The 15,428-nt window shown below is 36.9% G+C and overlaps 1 protein-coding gene across 2 annotated transcripts in view; it reads left to right on the top strand.

Annotated features, from left to right (window-relative positions):
- Nucleotides 1-15,428, top strand: part of ACSL3 (acyl-CoA synthetase long chain family member 3) — an 82,420-nt gene that overhangs the window by 57,417 nt on the left and 9,575 nt on the right. For both annotated transcript variants that reach the window (XM_060151985.1, XM_060151986.1), the window contains exons 3-12: nt 2,389-2,566; nt 3,822-3,931; nt 4,796-4,934; nt 6,900-7,050; nt 8,497-8,620; nt 8,861-8,932; nt 10,212-10,351; nt 11,926-12,098; nt 14,004-14,078; nt 15,158-15,349. In XM_060151985.1, the coding sequence (XP_060007968.1) occupies nt 2,389-2,566; nt 3,822-3,931; nt 4,796-4,934; nt 6,900-7,050; nt 8,497-8,620; nt 8,861-8,932; nt 10,212-10,351; nt 11,926-12,098; nt 14,004-14,078; nt 15,158-15,349 (1,354 nt within the window). The remainder of the gene's footprint in view (nt 1-2,388; nt 2,567-3,821; nt 3,932-4,795; nt 4,935-6,899; nt 7,051-8,496; nt 8,621-8,860; nt 8,933-10,211; nt 10,352-11,925; nt 12,099-14,003; nt 14,079-15,157; nt 15,350-15,428) is intronic.

The raw sequence follows: 15,428 nt of genomic DNA, 5'->3' as shown, positions 1-15,428 counted from the left end.
CATCTTGGGTCTGGCGCTGCCTGGTTGAAGGACAGAAAAGACAAAGTTGTATTTATAGGAAGTGAGTCAGGACAGAGGTTTTGAGATGGGCACAGAGACACTAGCAAAGTCTAGGACCCTTAAGGCTTTGTAGGCCAGGGTAAGGTTTTCCAACTGCATTCCTACTGGAAAGGGAAAACACTTGCAGAGGAGTAAGCTGATTTATGTTTTTCAAAAGCTCACTACTGTAGGGAGAAGGGGCTAAGGGGAATAAGAATGGAAGTTGGCCAGTCAGCATTCCTTAGTTCAGGGGAGAGACGGACTAGGGTGACAGGGTGCAGGTGGAGGGCAGTCGTTGCATTGGGGGAATACCTGTTAGACAGCTTAGTTGCACAATCAAGTGAAAAAGCAGGTTGGAGATCCAAGTATGGGTGGTCAGGACTAGAGATGGAAACTTGGGAAGCTCTTCAAATTAAAGTCCTAGTGAGTCGAGCTTTTGTCAGGGACACTTCAGCCACTGTGATACCGTGAGGGACTGCAAAGGGTATGGGTACAGGTACGTGTATGTAGGTTATTAAACTTGGTGGTAGGAAGGTAAGGGAGTTTCTGTTTAATTTCTGATTTCTCAGTGGAGTGTGAGATAGTATCGTCACATGGAAGTGGAGAAGGGAGAGAAAGGGTAGAGGATATTTGAGTAGGGAGAAGGTTTCAGATAGCCATTTCAGAGGGTGAGAAAATGAATGTACCAGGGAAGCATAATAGGATTGCTGGGTGGTGAGATCTGTGATCCTGGATTTAAAACACCTGGTTGGTGTTCTTCAGCAGTGTTCCACAGTATAGGCAGGGAATAGATACATGAGTTTAATCTCAGGGTGGGCTAACCATAGGGTCAAAATTAGGATTTGAGACCTTTTCTAGCACAAGTCAGATAAAATTATGGGGTAGGTAGGGTCCCTTAAATGTAATCTTTATGGGAAAGATCACTCCTAGAAAATTAAGTGGTTTAAAGAATTAAATTCAGATTTTGGTTACACTTGAATTAAACTCATGACTTGATTTCTTTGCACCATCATTTATTTGGGTTTACATATTTGGGTTATATAACTAATGCTTCTTCAGAACACATATATTCTCTGAAATTTACAAAACTCATTTAGATTCTACAATCTAGGAGGTAGCTCATGCCTATCTTTGGAGTGTGAAATTCTTAATAATGGTGAATCCAGTTCCTACACGTTTCGGCCAAATTCTCATCTGCCTTCTCACCGCCAGAGAGCTCCTTTTGAAGCCATTGGAGCTCTGCGTGCTGAGCATTTCATGGGGGTGCAGAGCAGGGTGAGGGTTTGGGACCCACTGAAGTTAAGTGAGCATTTTAATTTCAGCTGCTTTATCCAACAAAATGAGAATTTACTTCTCAAGTCCAGTTTGGAATAGGGCACTAGAGGGCAGTATTTAACTTTTTCCATTTGTATCTTCATCCAACCTCTGTTTTCTAGAAATCTCTTAAATATTATAAGCATTTTTGAAAATGAATATGGTTAGATGGTTTTAAGGCATGAGAGACGTATGTTAGTGACACAGCCATGTTTGGGAACTGTCTATATTTTTGCAGCAAGAACAGCTTTCTGTCTAATCTGTATATAATTGGGGATTTATGGCCTGATCTAAGTTGGAGAAAATTCTTAAAGGTAGTTAAGAGGGGGTTGTTACTGATGTGAGCCTTGATGTCACCTGCACAAATAAAAGTCGAAAGCCCTGCCACGCCAGCGGGCATTCAACAGAGGGACTCTGGAAAATAGTATGACAATTCCCCACCCGGTCGTATAAATAGAGACTTGTTTACTTTGCTTATCCAGAATTAGTTACAGCAGTTCCAACTGAATGGCCATAAGCATTTCTGTTAGCTTGGGTCTGCCAGTTTCTGTCTGTGAATCATGTTATACTGTCTGATACTGAAATCCAGGAATTCATAAGTAGAGGGAAAGTAAAATGTTGGTATCAGTAGTACTTGACGCTAGGTTAAATTATAAACTAGCATCTACATTGTTTAAGTAAATGAAGTCTATAAATGAATTCTTCATATATGTGCCTTTGGCCAGAAAGTTGACATTTAAGATACTGTTAAACCTTGAATAATTTTTTTTAAAGGAAAACAACCCCCTACCCCCAAATTACAGTTAAAGATTTGGCAAAAGATTTGAGTTGTCATAGAAGATATCACAAAAGAGCTAATTTTAAAAATAGACTTTTCACTTGAAACTCGCTTTCCAGCTTTTCGTTAGAACAAAATAGCTTATATACAAACACAGCTTTCTGGTCTGTCAAAATGTGGAACACATCATGGCTTCTTTCTAGAAATTAATATCTTGGTTAATTTGAAAACCATTTGTATGCTTTCTGTTTTATCAGGTTATTCTTGGGAACTATAATTGGCTGTCCTTTGAAGATGTCTTCGTTAGCGCTTTTAATTTCGGAAATGGCTTACAGATATTGGGTCAGAAACCAAAGACCAACATTGCCATCTTCTGTGAAACCAGGGCTGAGTGGATGATCGCTGCACAGGCCTGCTTCATGTATAATTTTCAGCGTACGTGGACTTTCTTATCTTCTCAAAGCGTGGACCTAATGTGGGAGAGATGATACTCACTTTTTACTATAAATGTTTACTCCCAAGAGATTAAAATTCTGATGTTAATTTTTACCTTGTATCCAATCAGTGGATAACTCTTTGTTACCACTTAGAATTGTTGATCTATTTTGGAAAAGGAACCAGTCATGGAACAAATTATACCATGTATAGCAAGGGGACTTGAACCTGTTCAGAGGGGACTTTCTGGGTCTGGGGAGCTAGATCTGTACCTGTGGGTCATTGCTCTGCTACCCCTCTCAGAATTTTCTTTTGAAGTTAGTGTCATCTTGTTATGCCACTTCTGTCAGTAACAGCTGGCCTCTAAAACACTTCCAATACTCAAACCTAGCTGCTCCGTTAAATGATAATTTTTATGTTGTAACTATAACACAACCTGTGGAAGTTGTGGTGCTTCAGTCTGTGAGGTAGTCCTGGAGGCTTAGTTCAGAGGTCTTGGTGTCAAATATGATGTAAAATATGGACATTGCTTATCCTTCAGATGAAACAGAAAAGCTACTTTTATCAGATTTCTTGCTGTAAATGCCTCCACTGTTTCTTTTTAAACTGGCATACCTTTTTGTGGTCACAGGTTTGGGTTTACAGTATGTTACTTCTAAGAAGCTTTAATTATCTCTTAGAGCGACTTTAAGTCTACCTTTTTTGAGTTAGGGAGAAAGCAAATAGAAATTCTCTTCATCCTCATCATCATTATTATTTAATTTTGACATTTCTAAGAATGTCTTTCTTTAGATTTTTCTACTTTAGCATAAGCAGTATTACCACTTGTTCATGCTGTATTCTTAACAAGTAATATCTTAAATACGACATTCAGTGTGTTCTCTTATTGGTATATTTTTCATATTTTAGTGTCAAGTAGTTAACAACTAAGACTGTGACATTTTAGAAGTCAAATGTAATTCCTTTCAACATGATAGTCTCAGAATAGCATCTATAGGTAAAACAAAATAAAATAAAAAATTTTTAAATTTTAAAATATTGCAATTTTGGGGGGAAGTTACAGAAGGGTGAGTAGGCATAATGTTAGTTAATATATTAAAATAATTTAGAAAGACAGCATGAATAGATCACAAACTGTGGATCTAACAGTTTAGGGTTTAGTATGTTCCATCCACAGTCAGAGGCTTTATTTAATTCCTTTTAGTATTTCCATGAAATGTCCAAATGTCTGACTTGCCCTTCTTTTTCCCTGTAGTTGTTACGTTGTATGCTACTCTAGGGGGTCCAGCAATTGTTCATGGATTAAATGAAACAGAGGTGACCAACATCATTACTAGTAAAGAACTCTTACAAACAAAATTGAAGGTGAGAACTAGTTTTCCAATAACTGTCCCGTACTTTAGAATTTTCAGTGCCATGAGCTCATTATTGATACTTAGTTCTTTTATGATCTTTAAAATCCTTAATATCTCTGTAAACTTTGTGGGACTCTCATACTTTATTCTTCTCCTTTAGAAAAGAAAAAGTGGATTTCATATATATTTGTGTATAAGCAGCGCAGAGAGCTACAAATTAATTGTCAATGTGTCCATGTCAAAGGGGAAGGGATCACAACTTTATTGTGCTCATCTGTTTTCTAGTCTATTTTCAATAAATTTGTAATTTTAAGGATTATTTTTAAACTAGTAATTCACTTGGTTCTGAAGCATTTGAGTCATTACAAGTTTCAGAATTTTTTAAAGGGAAGAAAAAGACTTTACAAAACTACAGGAGAAGGGGTTTCTTTCGTCTGCAGACAACTCTGTGAAAACAATAATATCTGATTTTTTTTAAACACAAGTTTATAAGAGGATTCCCTTCCTCTCCCCCTGTATCTTTATTTGCCTCTTAAAAGCATGAGGAGTGTTTGGCTACCCTGTAGTTCAGGCAGTGTGTGTTTACATGCCCATTTTTGTAAGGAACTGACTTTATTGATTAAGATTTTACCAAAGAACAAGGGTACACACAGTAAATCTAATGTCATAAAACAGTAACTTATATTTCAGGCCAGTAGTTCTCCATCTGAAAAAAAGGGGTATTCATACCACTACACCCCACCCTTGCTTTTTTGAGCCAAGAAATTAACAATTTGCTGAATATGGTAAACTGCTTTTCATGTGTCCTGGACTATTTGTCAAGCTATTTAATGAAGAGTAATGAAGAATACAACAAATGCTTGTGTTTTTCCAGGATATAGTTTCTCTAGTCCCATGCCTGCGGCACATCATCACTGTGGACGGTAAACCACCGACCTGGTCTGAGTTCCCCAAGGGCGTCATCGTGCACACCATGGCAGCAGTGCAGGCTCTGGGAGCCAAGGCCAGCGTGGGTATGTGGCGGTTTCCCAGTTCCTCATGCATGTTCTACAGTGACCGTGTTCTCCAGAAGTGCTCCAGATATTTGACTCTAAAGTTAGATCAAGTGACAAACTAGTTTCCTAGGCCATCACTTTGGGAAGAAAGGTCACCCTAGGTATACTGTCATCTACCCTTTAAAAAAAAAAAGCTTAAGGAAAAACATGAACGTTAATTTATTAAAATGTTCTGAAAGTAGTATTTATTTGAAGTTAATTTAAAGTACTTTTTACATTATACAGTTTTCCCGTTTCCCTTTTTCTCTTTGGTTTAAAGTTAGTGTTTAAACCAGATAACAAATAATGCCGTTATTTGTTTAAACAAATTTAAACAAATAATGTCATTAAACTTGCCCTATGTGAATTATCTGTAAGTATTAACAGATATGTAAAGTGTCTAAACCTGCATTCCTCCTTTTACTTTCTGCTCCAACTGTGTTGTTGCCAGAGGGGACATCTTTCTGTCCTCCAGCTAACACACCCAGGCATGGTAACCGGAAATTCCCACTCTCAAATAAGTGTCAGAAGATGTTAGAGAATATATTGATGTTTAAGGATATCACAAAAGCTGTTAGGATGGTGGGACTGTACTTCCTTTATAGTTGGAAACATAGTGATGAATTAGATGTAAACATTCACTCAGCTTGGGAATGGGGTTATGCTGAGGTTAATTTTGGACATGTTGAATTACCTGCTGGTGGGACATGCAAATGTAGCTTTGTAGTGGGGAGTGGCCTATACAAGTCTAGTACGCTGGAGTTTAATTTGGAGTTAAAAGATTTAGAAGCTAGAAACAGATTTTAATTAAAGCTGTGGGAGTAGGTGAGGTCACCCACAGAGAATGGTACCTCCAAAGGCCACCAAGAATTGGTCAGAGAAGAAGGAAGGAGACACGCAGCGTGTGGTTCGTGGGAGCCGAGTGAAAGGAGCCCCCTCAGTGAGGCAGGAGTCTTCAGCAGGACCAGGTGCACTGGAGGAGTCCGGTGATGCGGGGATTGCAAAAGCATCGTTGGACTTCTTAGCCAGTGTCACGTCAGAGAGAGCAGCTTCTAAGTGCTGGTGGCAGAGGAGAATGGTGCCATGGGATGAAGGAGTGAATGGCGGATTAGGAAGCAAGAACTTGAATGATAACAATTGTCAAGAAATATATCTTGACAGGTAGGAGAGAAAGAGTTCACTTGGGAACGTGTTTAAAATGTTTTCCTCATTTATTTAAGAAGACCGCATTTAGGGTAGTTCCAAGATTAATTCAGGCAGATCACCAGTGCTATCCATGACCTACTTCTCTTAGTCTTTCTTACTGTGTCACCTCTGTAGGATGTTGGCTGCTGTTCTTAGGCTTGTGCAAATGAGGGACAGTGTCTTTTAATCTAGGATTCCGAGTATAGCCATGTTAACTTCACTGCTCTGAAGCAGAGAACGTTTTGTAGCAAATGTCTAGGTACCCTCGTCTGACCACCCTTATTTCTTAGTTGAGTTGCTGGAATGGCCTTTTCTCTCTCTATACCTCCTTTCTTTCCTTTTTAAGTTAGGTAACCACACAGTAGCTAAAGTGATCCTTGTCACAGGTGATGACAAGCCTCTGTTGAAAGTAACATTGCTTTCCACCCAGAGTGAAATCCAGAGTCCTTCGCGTGGCCTCTGAGATGGCATGATATGGTGCTGGCGGCTACTTCACCTTCATTTCCTGCCACTTTTCCTAACATCTTCTCACCTTGCCCTGCTTTATTTTTCTTCATAGCTCTTATAACATTATAGATTTGTTTATGTCTGTCCCAATAGCATATATCTCTTATGTGCAGGGACTTGATCTGTTTTGTTGAGCTTGTATGAACCCAGTTAATAGTTGTTAACTCACTTAGACAAACAGATAATTATGAAAAAGTTGGTGATACAGCTAAATTTCTCAGAAGTATGTGTGTCTTTTCTTCTCCAATACAGAAAACAAACCTCATAGCAAACCAGTGCCCTCAGATATTGCAGTAATCATGTATACAAGTGGATCCACAGGACTTCCAAAGGGGGTCATGATCTCCCATAGTAACCTTATTGCTGGTATAACTGGGATGGCGGAAAGGATTCCAGACCTGGGGTATGTCATAGTAAATAAATTTGGGGTAGTCCAGTATTTATGTCTGTACATTAACGTTTGTGTCATTTATTACTACACGGTTAAATTAGTCCTTCAGAGTCTGTTTACAGTAGGTATTTCTTCAAGAAAAGGACACTAAAATTACAAAATAGTTATAGTTGGGCTTTTTTTTTTTTTTGGCGGTACGCGGGCCTCTCACTGTTGTGGCCTCTCCCGTTGCGGAGTACAGGCTCCGGACGCGCAGGCTCAGCAGCCATGGCTCACGGGCCCAGCCGCCTGGCGGCATGTGGGATCTTCCCGGACCGGGTCACGAACCCGCGTCCCCTGCATCGGCAGGCGGACTCTCAACCACTGCGCCACCAGGGAAGCCCTAGTTGGGGGTTTTAAAGTATCGTTGATAGACATCATTGTTAATATTTACTTGTTACTTTAAAAGTGCAAACTTTAACTGACTTAAATGTCTTAAATTATTTTAATCAGTTGGTGTTGTTACCTTCATAGTCATTTTTATACGTAAATATTATACTTCAAGTGAACAAATAATATATCCAATAAGTGCTTATTGAGCTTCTCTATTCAGTCTCTGATTTTTCTTTTTAAGACACATTCCGGTAGTACTGGGGGAGAGTGGGTATACTGGGATGGGAAAGAGACCAATGGAGGAAACCAGACGGGAGCGAATTTTAGGGGTGGTAAAGCTAGCATTCCCAGAGATGGAATCAAATATTGTGATGACTGATCTAGTGCAGTGGTTGGATGCACAGAAATTATACACACACATGTTACTGTGGAATTGAATTTGGGGATGGAGAGAGAAATTTTTCTTGTATGTGCATAACTTTTAGGAAAAAAAAGTAAGAGCAACTAATTCCTTCCGGGAATGGGAGCAGTTCTTGAAATATATGGATATGTATACATATACATTTTATTACGTAAGGTATAATTTAACTCTCAAAACATGAATCTCATCCTGAGATTCCTGGCAGAAGGTTGTGGATCCTATTTGAACTCTCCTGTTTGATAGCCCATTAGCTTTAAAGACCATTTCCTCCTTGGGGGAATTTCTTCTGTCCTTCCAAAGAACCCTCATTTTCTTTTTCCCCCCTCCAAGCCCATATTTCTTCTGTCCTGGTGCTTTGCTTCTGCAGCACGCACAGTTAGTGAGTGCCTTCCAGGAGGACCTGGAAACAGGAGCCACTTCCTCAGAGTGTCTGCCTCCTTAGCTTTAGGTTGAGCTGTACTACAGTTCTTTTCCCTGACACCCTCAGTGTCTGTCTCTGTCTGTCTCTCTCTTCTCACACACACACGCACACACACACACGCATGCACGCATGCACGTGCATGCACACACAAAGAGCCCAGATTGAGCCCTGAGGGTAAAGCTCGCTCCCGTTTTCACAGAAACAGCACCTGACTGTCGCTTCCTGTATCTCCCTTTTCTTTTAGGGAGAAGGATGTTTACATCGGGTATCTGCCTCTGGCCCATGTTTTAGAATTAAGTGCTGAGCTTGTTTGTCTTTCTCATGGATGCTGCATTGGCTACTCTTCACCACAGACTTTAGCAGATCAGGTAAATTAAATTCTGTGATTTGAGATACTAAAAAATCATAATTATCTTTAACACAGTTTTCATTCAGTATGACAGTATATTGTAAGGCTGACAGTTAATCATTCTAAAGGAACTTGCCTTTTAAGTGCTACTTAGAATATGAGTGAATTAAAATGATGAATTTGTAATGTGTTTTTTAAGAGTTTTATTGAATTTTTAAAATAAAGATCACTTTATATAGATAACTTTTTCTCTCTGTAGTCTTCAAAAATAAAAAAAGGAAGTAAAGGCGATACATCCATATTGAAACCAACACTGATGGCAGCTGTCCCGGTAAGAATTGACCATTAATCAATATTGCCTGCTAAAAAAGCATCTACAGAAAGTAAATGCTAGTGGAAAAGATACTGTTGACGCGGTAGTTTATGTAGGATTTATTCCTTATTCATTATCTATGTTACCTTGAGCTCTACAGTATTTATTTGATCTTGTTTTATCTTTTTTTTCTTGCTTATTAAACAATCAACTTAGTTTCAGCTTCGATATGATATTATCAGTGCCTTTCCCTAAATAGCTTCTTGCTCAAATCATTTTTGTGATATCTGTTTGCTATTGGTAGAAACCTGAAGCCCAGCAGGAGATAGGAGAAAAGGTTTGAGATCACCTCCTTCTAAGCAAATCATATCTCCCGAGTCCTTGGGGAAAGTCTGGCCTAGACACCAAAAAAAAAGGGACAGAGAAGTTGGTGCAACTTTGAATTACCCTAGCAGCACTGTGCATCTTAATTTAATACCAGGCATAGGGAGGGGCCTGGGAATAAGATCAGTAGAAATGGGATAGCAATGATTTTCTGCTTCCTTAATGTAAATTTTACGAGGCTCTCTGATTTTGTTTGAAAGTGTTGGGAATTATAATTGGATACTGAGTGTTCACATTCAAGCATAATTGCTTAGTTATTCCAAAGTCAAATATAAATGACCAGTAATTTTGGAGTTTCATTAGGTATGTAGTTTCCTTAGTACTATCTTTCTTTAAAGTTTTGGTTCACATAAATATTAAATATAATTTAAAATTGTAGAGAGAAACTATTTCAAGTCATTAAAGTATATGTCACAGGAATAGGCATAGTAAGCAAAACACAGTGCAGACAAGGAAATTTTTCATGGGTGCAGCATTAAAAGTCAAACAACCAACCAAAATAACCCCATGGTCTTGTTGTGAGCAAAGAATGTAGTACTTTATATCTTTATAAGATAGAATGGTTTTTAAAATTCTCTTAATTTTATATAGTTGTTCATTTATTTAGTGAGTTTAGTTTTTAGTTCAGAATAAATAAGAGCAAAGCAGTATAAAGAATCAATAATGGCATATTACTGCCCTAAGGTTTTTAATATCTCCCTGCCCCCCCCATTTTTACTACTCATGAGCATCTATTAAAAATTACAGAAATCTCATTTTTAAACAAATTGTGGCTCTATTTTAAAAGTTTATTCTTGACAGAATGTATCTTTTAAAATGCCTCTATTGATGGAAATAGTAATCTGATGTTAAGGTTTTAAATAAGGTAGCTGATAGCATTATTGACTGTATTAACTCATTTTTATACATCTAGGAAATCATGGATCGGATCTACAAAAATGTCATGAATAAAGTGAATGGAATGAGTAATTTTCAACGCACTCTGTTTATTCTCGCCTATAATTACAAAATGGAACAGATTTCAAAAGGGCATGGTACTCCGCTGTGTGATAGGTAAGTAAAGGCTCTCCCTCTCCTTGATAACTTGATCATTTTATTCACATTAATAGCCCAATTAATTGAGATAGTTATAAGAAAAAATTATCTTAAAAAGTCAAAGGGACTCTAAAAAAATCCATCTTGCATAAGAATATGAGCAATTAAAAAAGATTGCAAGGTTATTTGAAAAAAATTTTCACTAAAAATTTTACTGTGTTAAATATGTGCTTATGTCTTCTGTGGACACTTAATATAATTTTAATTATTTTGAGAAGTTTCTCTTTGCTTTTATATTTATTTCAATATGAATATAAAATGGCAACCAAATATGATTAAATGTTTTGTGTTTAAAGTGTTAAATGAGTTTTACCACACACCTGTCATCCCCCCCTCCGCCATGGCACTAATAGAATAAGTAGATTTAACTATAAAATTGTTTAGAAATTAGAAAATAAAAGTATGACATTCAAATTATTTTTATGGGAACGTTAATGTAGTTTTCACATGTGTTTCACATTATTTAAAACTTTATAATTTTTTTCCTGCCTTTTACTCATATCTCCAGTGAGATACAGAATTGCTTTGTAAAGCTTATTTACATATATATATATATATATATATTTTTAATGATTGCCTCTTGGTCTTTTTTCAAAGTTATTAAAATACAAAACAAAACCCTTCCCCCTTTTTCATCTAGGTGGTAAGCAATCTTTTTGATTAGTGTGTTTTCAGAAACATATCAATTAGATGTTTGAATTGTTTTCTTTTTTAATTTACCAGATACTTCAACTTGAATTAGTGAAATTTTAAAGAGTTAAATTGCTGTATACAAATACATATACATCTTTAATGAAGTAAGCGAAAGCAAAAAAATAATTTACTTTTCATACTAAATTTTATGAAGATACAATAGGATTATTCAGTATTAATATAATATGTATTATATAATGATATAAAACTAATTGCTCTGGCCATAAGCAAGGGTTTTCCATTACTATATAAAATTAAACCTGACAATTTTGAATTCAAATATTACTTGAAGTTCTCAAGAGAAAAATCACGTTCTTGGTTGAATAAACTTGGTTGAATAAACATTTAGATTTAAGTAGTGGGTCAAGAGAGTCTCTTAAATTGGCTTTGTGGCCTTGGATAAGATACTTAATCTCAACATCTCATATAGGTGTACCTCGTTTTATTGCACTTTGCTTTATTGCGTTTCACAGATACTGTGTTTTTACAAGTGGAAGGTTTGTGGCAACCCTGTATTGTCAGATGGTTAGCATTTGTTAACATAAAGTGTTCTTTAATTAAGGTACGTACATTGCTTTTTAGACGTAATGCTGTTGTACACTTAATAGACTATAGTATAGTATAAACATAATTTTTGTATGCAACGGGAGACCAAAAAATTCATGTGACTTGCTTTATTGCAATAATCACTCTATTGCGGTGCTCTGGAACTGCACTCTAAATATCTTCACGGTGTGCCTGTGTATCAGAATTTGAAGATTAGGCTAAATGATTTGGAAAATCCCATTCAGCTTTAAAATTCTGTGATTATCTGATTGATTTTTCTTTTTTTTTTTAAGCTTTATTTTCCGGAAAGTTCGAAGCTTGCTAGGTGGAAATATTCGGCTTCTCTTGTGTGGGGGTGCTCCACTTTCTGCAACCACACAGAGATTCATGAACATCTGTTTTTGCTGTCCTGTCGGTCAGGGATATGGACTCACTGAATCTTGTGGGGCTGGAACAATTACAGAAGGTTAGTGTTATCTACAAAGTGGTGTGTCCAACAGAGGCTGGGGTGCAACTCCAGGCACTTTTTAGTATGGGTTGTTTTTTGCAGATATATAGAAGAGCAGTTAAAATATTTGTGTAAATCCCAAGTAGTGTGATTATTGATATGTTTTTAGAATGTATTAGGTGTATCTCATTGTCAATGATTCATCTAGAGGAGTTTTCGAATTAAGACTATGGAAAAGACTATGATAGTATTAAAAACTACTTAGCTGGGCTTCCCTGCTGGCGCAGTGGTTGAGAGTCCGCCTGCCGATGCAGGGGACACGGGTTCGTGCCCCGGTCCGGGAAGATCCCACATGCCGCGGAGCGGTTAGGCCCGTGAGCCCTGGCCGCTGAGCCTGCGCGTCCGGAGCCTGTGCTCTGGAACGGGAGAGGCCACGACAGTGAGAGGTCCGCGTACCGCAAAAAAACCAACCAACCAACCAAACAAAAAACAAACTACTTAGCTTTCTAGAAAAGAAGTTTTTGTCACAAGCATTGGCTGTATTGTGTACATTTATCATATCAGTTTTTAAATTTCTTTTTATGTAGAAAAATTAATGTGTATTTTCAAGTTGTTTAGGTATGTTTATTAAGGCTCAAATTCAGAAATGTTTATTGGGATGGGTGGTCTGTGTTAAGTGCAACGAGAAACTAGATTCCGGTCTAGAGAATCTAATTTCCAGAGTTTATCATGGTGACGGGGTTGAGGGGGCAGTCCATTACCTGAGTTGTTCCCAGATGACTCCCCTAGTGCCTTATATGCCCTTTTATGGAAGAAAGGTACTTTGTTCTCCAGTCCTAGATAAAACTATGCTCCTCCTTTGTATTTTCTAGATACTGATAGACACTAAACCTCTTAACTTTTCATTTTCCCCTATTTACCTTGAGCGCTTTTGTGCACCATTCTTATGTCAGGTTTATCTTGCATTACTTCTGTATTTTCCAGTTTTCGGTTATGTTCTCTATATTTTATATATTTTGGGAAGCTGCTTCTAAGTCTTGTTTTGCACAAAATAGATAAGCAATCTTAAAAACATGCATATACGGTTCCTGAAGAGCCTTAATTTCTTCCATTTTTAAGGTTTCCATTGGATGTGTGATTAATCAGTTACAGTTTATGGTGTAAATAAGTCTGTAAAGTATTAAATATCAGCCTTTCATTTCTGATATTTGAATGCTCTTTGAAGAGGAAACATAATGCAGTAGTAGTTCATAATAGTGGTGCGTTCTTTCCCAGATCCTTGAAAGTTAACAATCTTAATCTCCAGTGTGATCTCTGAACTCTTACTATATGAATTTATGAAAAAATAGGGTGTGATAGTATAAGCTGATGTGAGGGAAGCTTCAGAGATCTCAGTTTGAAATAGTGGTACATGGGAGAAGATTGGAGAGGTTATTTGTACTGCAGATCTGTTAAGTCTAGTAAGAAAGTAGAATAGGTGTAAACCATTGTGTTCCTTTATCCTTTAAGATAGAGAAGACAAACTCATGAACCAGGCAGCTACTTAAATGAGTGAAGTGGGCCCTGGTGTAAGAAAATGTGATGGTAAGGGATCTGGGGAAACTGGAGCAGGCCTGCACCGTCTGATAGGGGCTACAGTTGTTGCTGTGCTGGAAATGTGGGCCCATTGTTCTCGGAGATTCCATACTCTTTTGTAAAATGTCTTGATTTTTAAATGTGTATAACCAATTCGGATTAAAAAAAAAAACCAAAACATTTCAGTGTGGGCTACACAGCTTGCTTCACCAATGTGCTACTTCTGCATTTAAGGGTTCTCTGGGGATATCTAAGGTTTGGGATAAATCACTGGTTTTTTGTAGTTTAAAAAAATGAAGCGATTTATTAACTACTATAATCAAATACTTTTTTTCATTTGCATTTTAGTGTGGGACTACAATACTGGCAGAGTGGGAGCGCCATTAGTTTGCTGTGAAATCAAATTAAAGAACTGGGAGGAAGGTAATAACCTCTTTTAACCACAGAGCATTCATTTGTATAATATTAAACTTTAGAATTGTGCTTCATTTCCTTCCTTACTTGAGAGTGTAAAATCACCCACAGTGCTCACTTTTGTCCTTTATAATAGAAATAGTTTATCTAGAGCTGTATGAATGCATTTATTTTGCTTCTTTCAAAGATGACTTCAAAGAATTATAATTGTTTTTATTTGCTTACTTTATTACATAAATGCAAATAAGAATTATGGGAAAAACTTGAGAAATGTGCTAAATAAATAATGCCCATAAGTTACAAATGAACGTATTTTGTAGAAACAAAATCATATAATTCATTCTGTGAAACTGAAGATTTTTACCTGTTTTTTCTTTTTTCTTTCCCTTCTCTGAGGGCTTCAACCCAAAATTATCAGAAGGAAATTTTTACTATAATTACATGAAAATGTATTGCTCATGCCATTTAAATACTAGTCACTTCTTAAAAATTTTATATGACCCTATTAGCATGTACATGTTATCTGTGATTTGTCTGGGTGCACTTTTCTTTTATGCAAAGAGAGTCTAAGGCTTGGGTGTCATTTTTCAGCTCTCTTTTAGCAGAACTAGTGAAAATGTTCAATAAGCTTAAACATGGAACCATTCTGAAATTATCTGTAAGGAATAAATCTTCTAAATATATAGTAATTTGATTTTATACGGAGATTTATTCTCAAAATGCACAATTTAACACTTTTATCAGTTACTAGTATGATATTTAAGAATCTCTACAGAATCCTTAAAGGAATTGACCAGTGTCATCCATATGTAATTATTTTATACAGTAGATGTTAGATTTTTGAGTTTAATTTTTTTCTTGGAATAGTAGTTTGAAAGCAGAAGTGCTTAGGGTTAAGCAGCTGAAAATTTGCAACTAGTTTTATGTTGATGAATTTTGTTCGTAGTGCCTGCCTTATTTCCTTTGGGAAACGCTGATTGGATCAAAATCAGATGTCCCTATTTAGAAACTAATAGTTTCAAGTATTCACACGATGCACACAGGGATAAAAATGTTGAATTAACTCTAAATTATTCTGTGTTTGTTAGGTGGATACTTTAATACTGACAAACCACATCCTAGGGGTGAAATTATTATTGGTGGCCAAAATGTGACAATGGGATACTACAAAAATGAAGCAAAAACAAAAGCTGATTTTTTTGAAGATGAAAATGGACAGAGGTGGCTCTGTACTGGAGATATTGGAGAGTTTGACCCTGATGGTTGTTTGAAGATTATTGGTAAGCGAAGTAATACTTTTTTTCTTTAAGTGGATGTTTCCAAAATAGCTTTTCAAAAGAGAGACTATATATTTAGAGA

Source organism: Lagenorhynchus albirostris, chromosome 6 (assembly GCF_949774975.1).
Source record: "Lagenorhynchus albirostris chromosome 6, mLagAlb1.1, whole genome shotgun sequence".
Lineage (NCBI taxonomy): Eukaryota > Metazoa > Chordata > Mammalia > Artiodactyla > Delphinidae > Lagenorhynchus > Lagenorhynchus albirostris.
The sequence above is the reverse complement of the archived record's forward strand: the minus strand, read 5'-3'. Positions and strand labels throughout refer to the sequence as shown.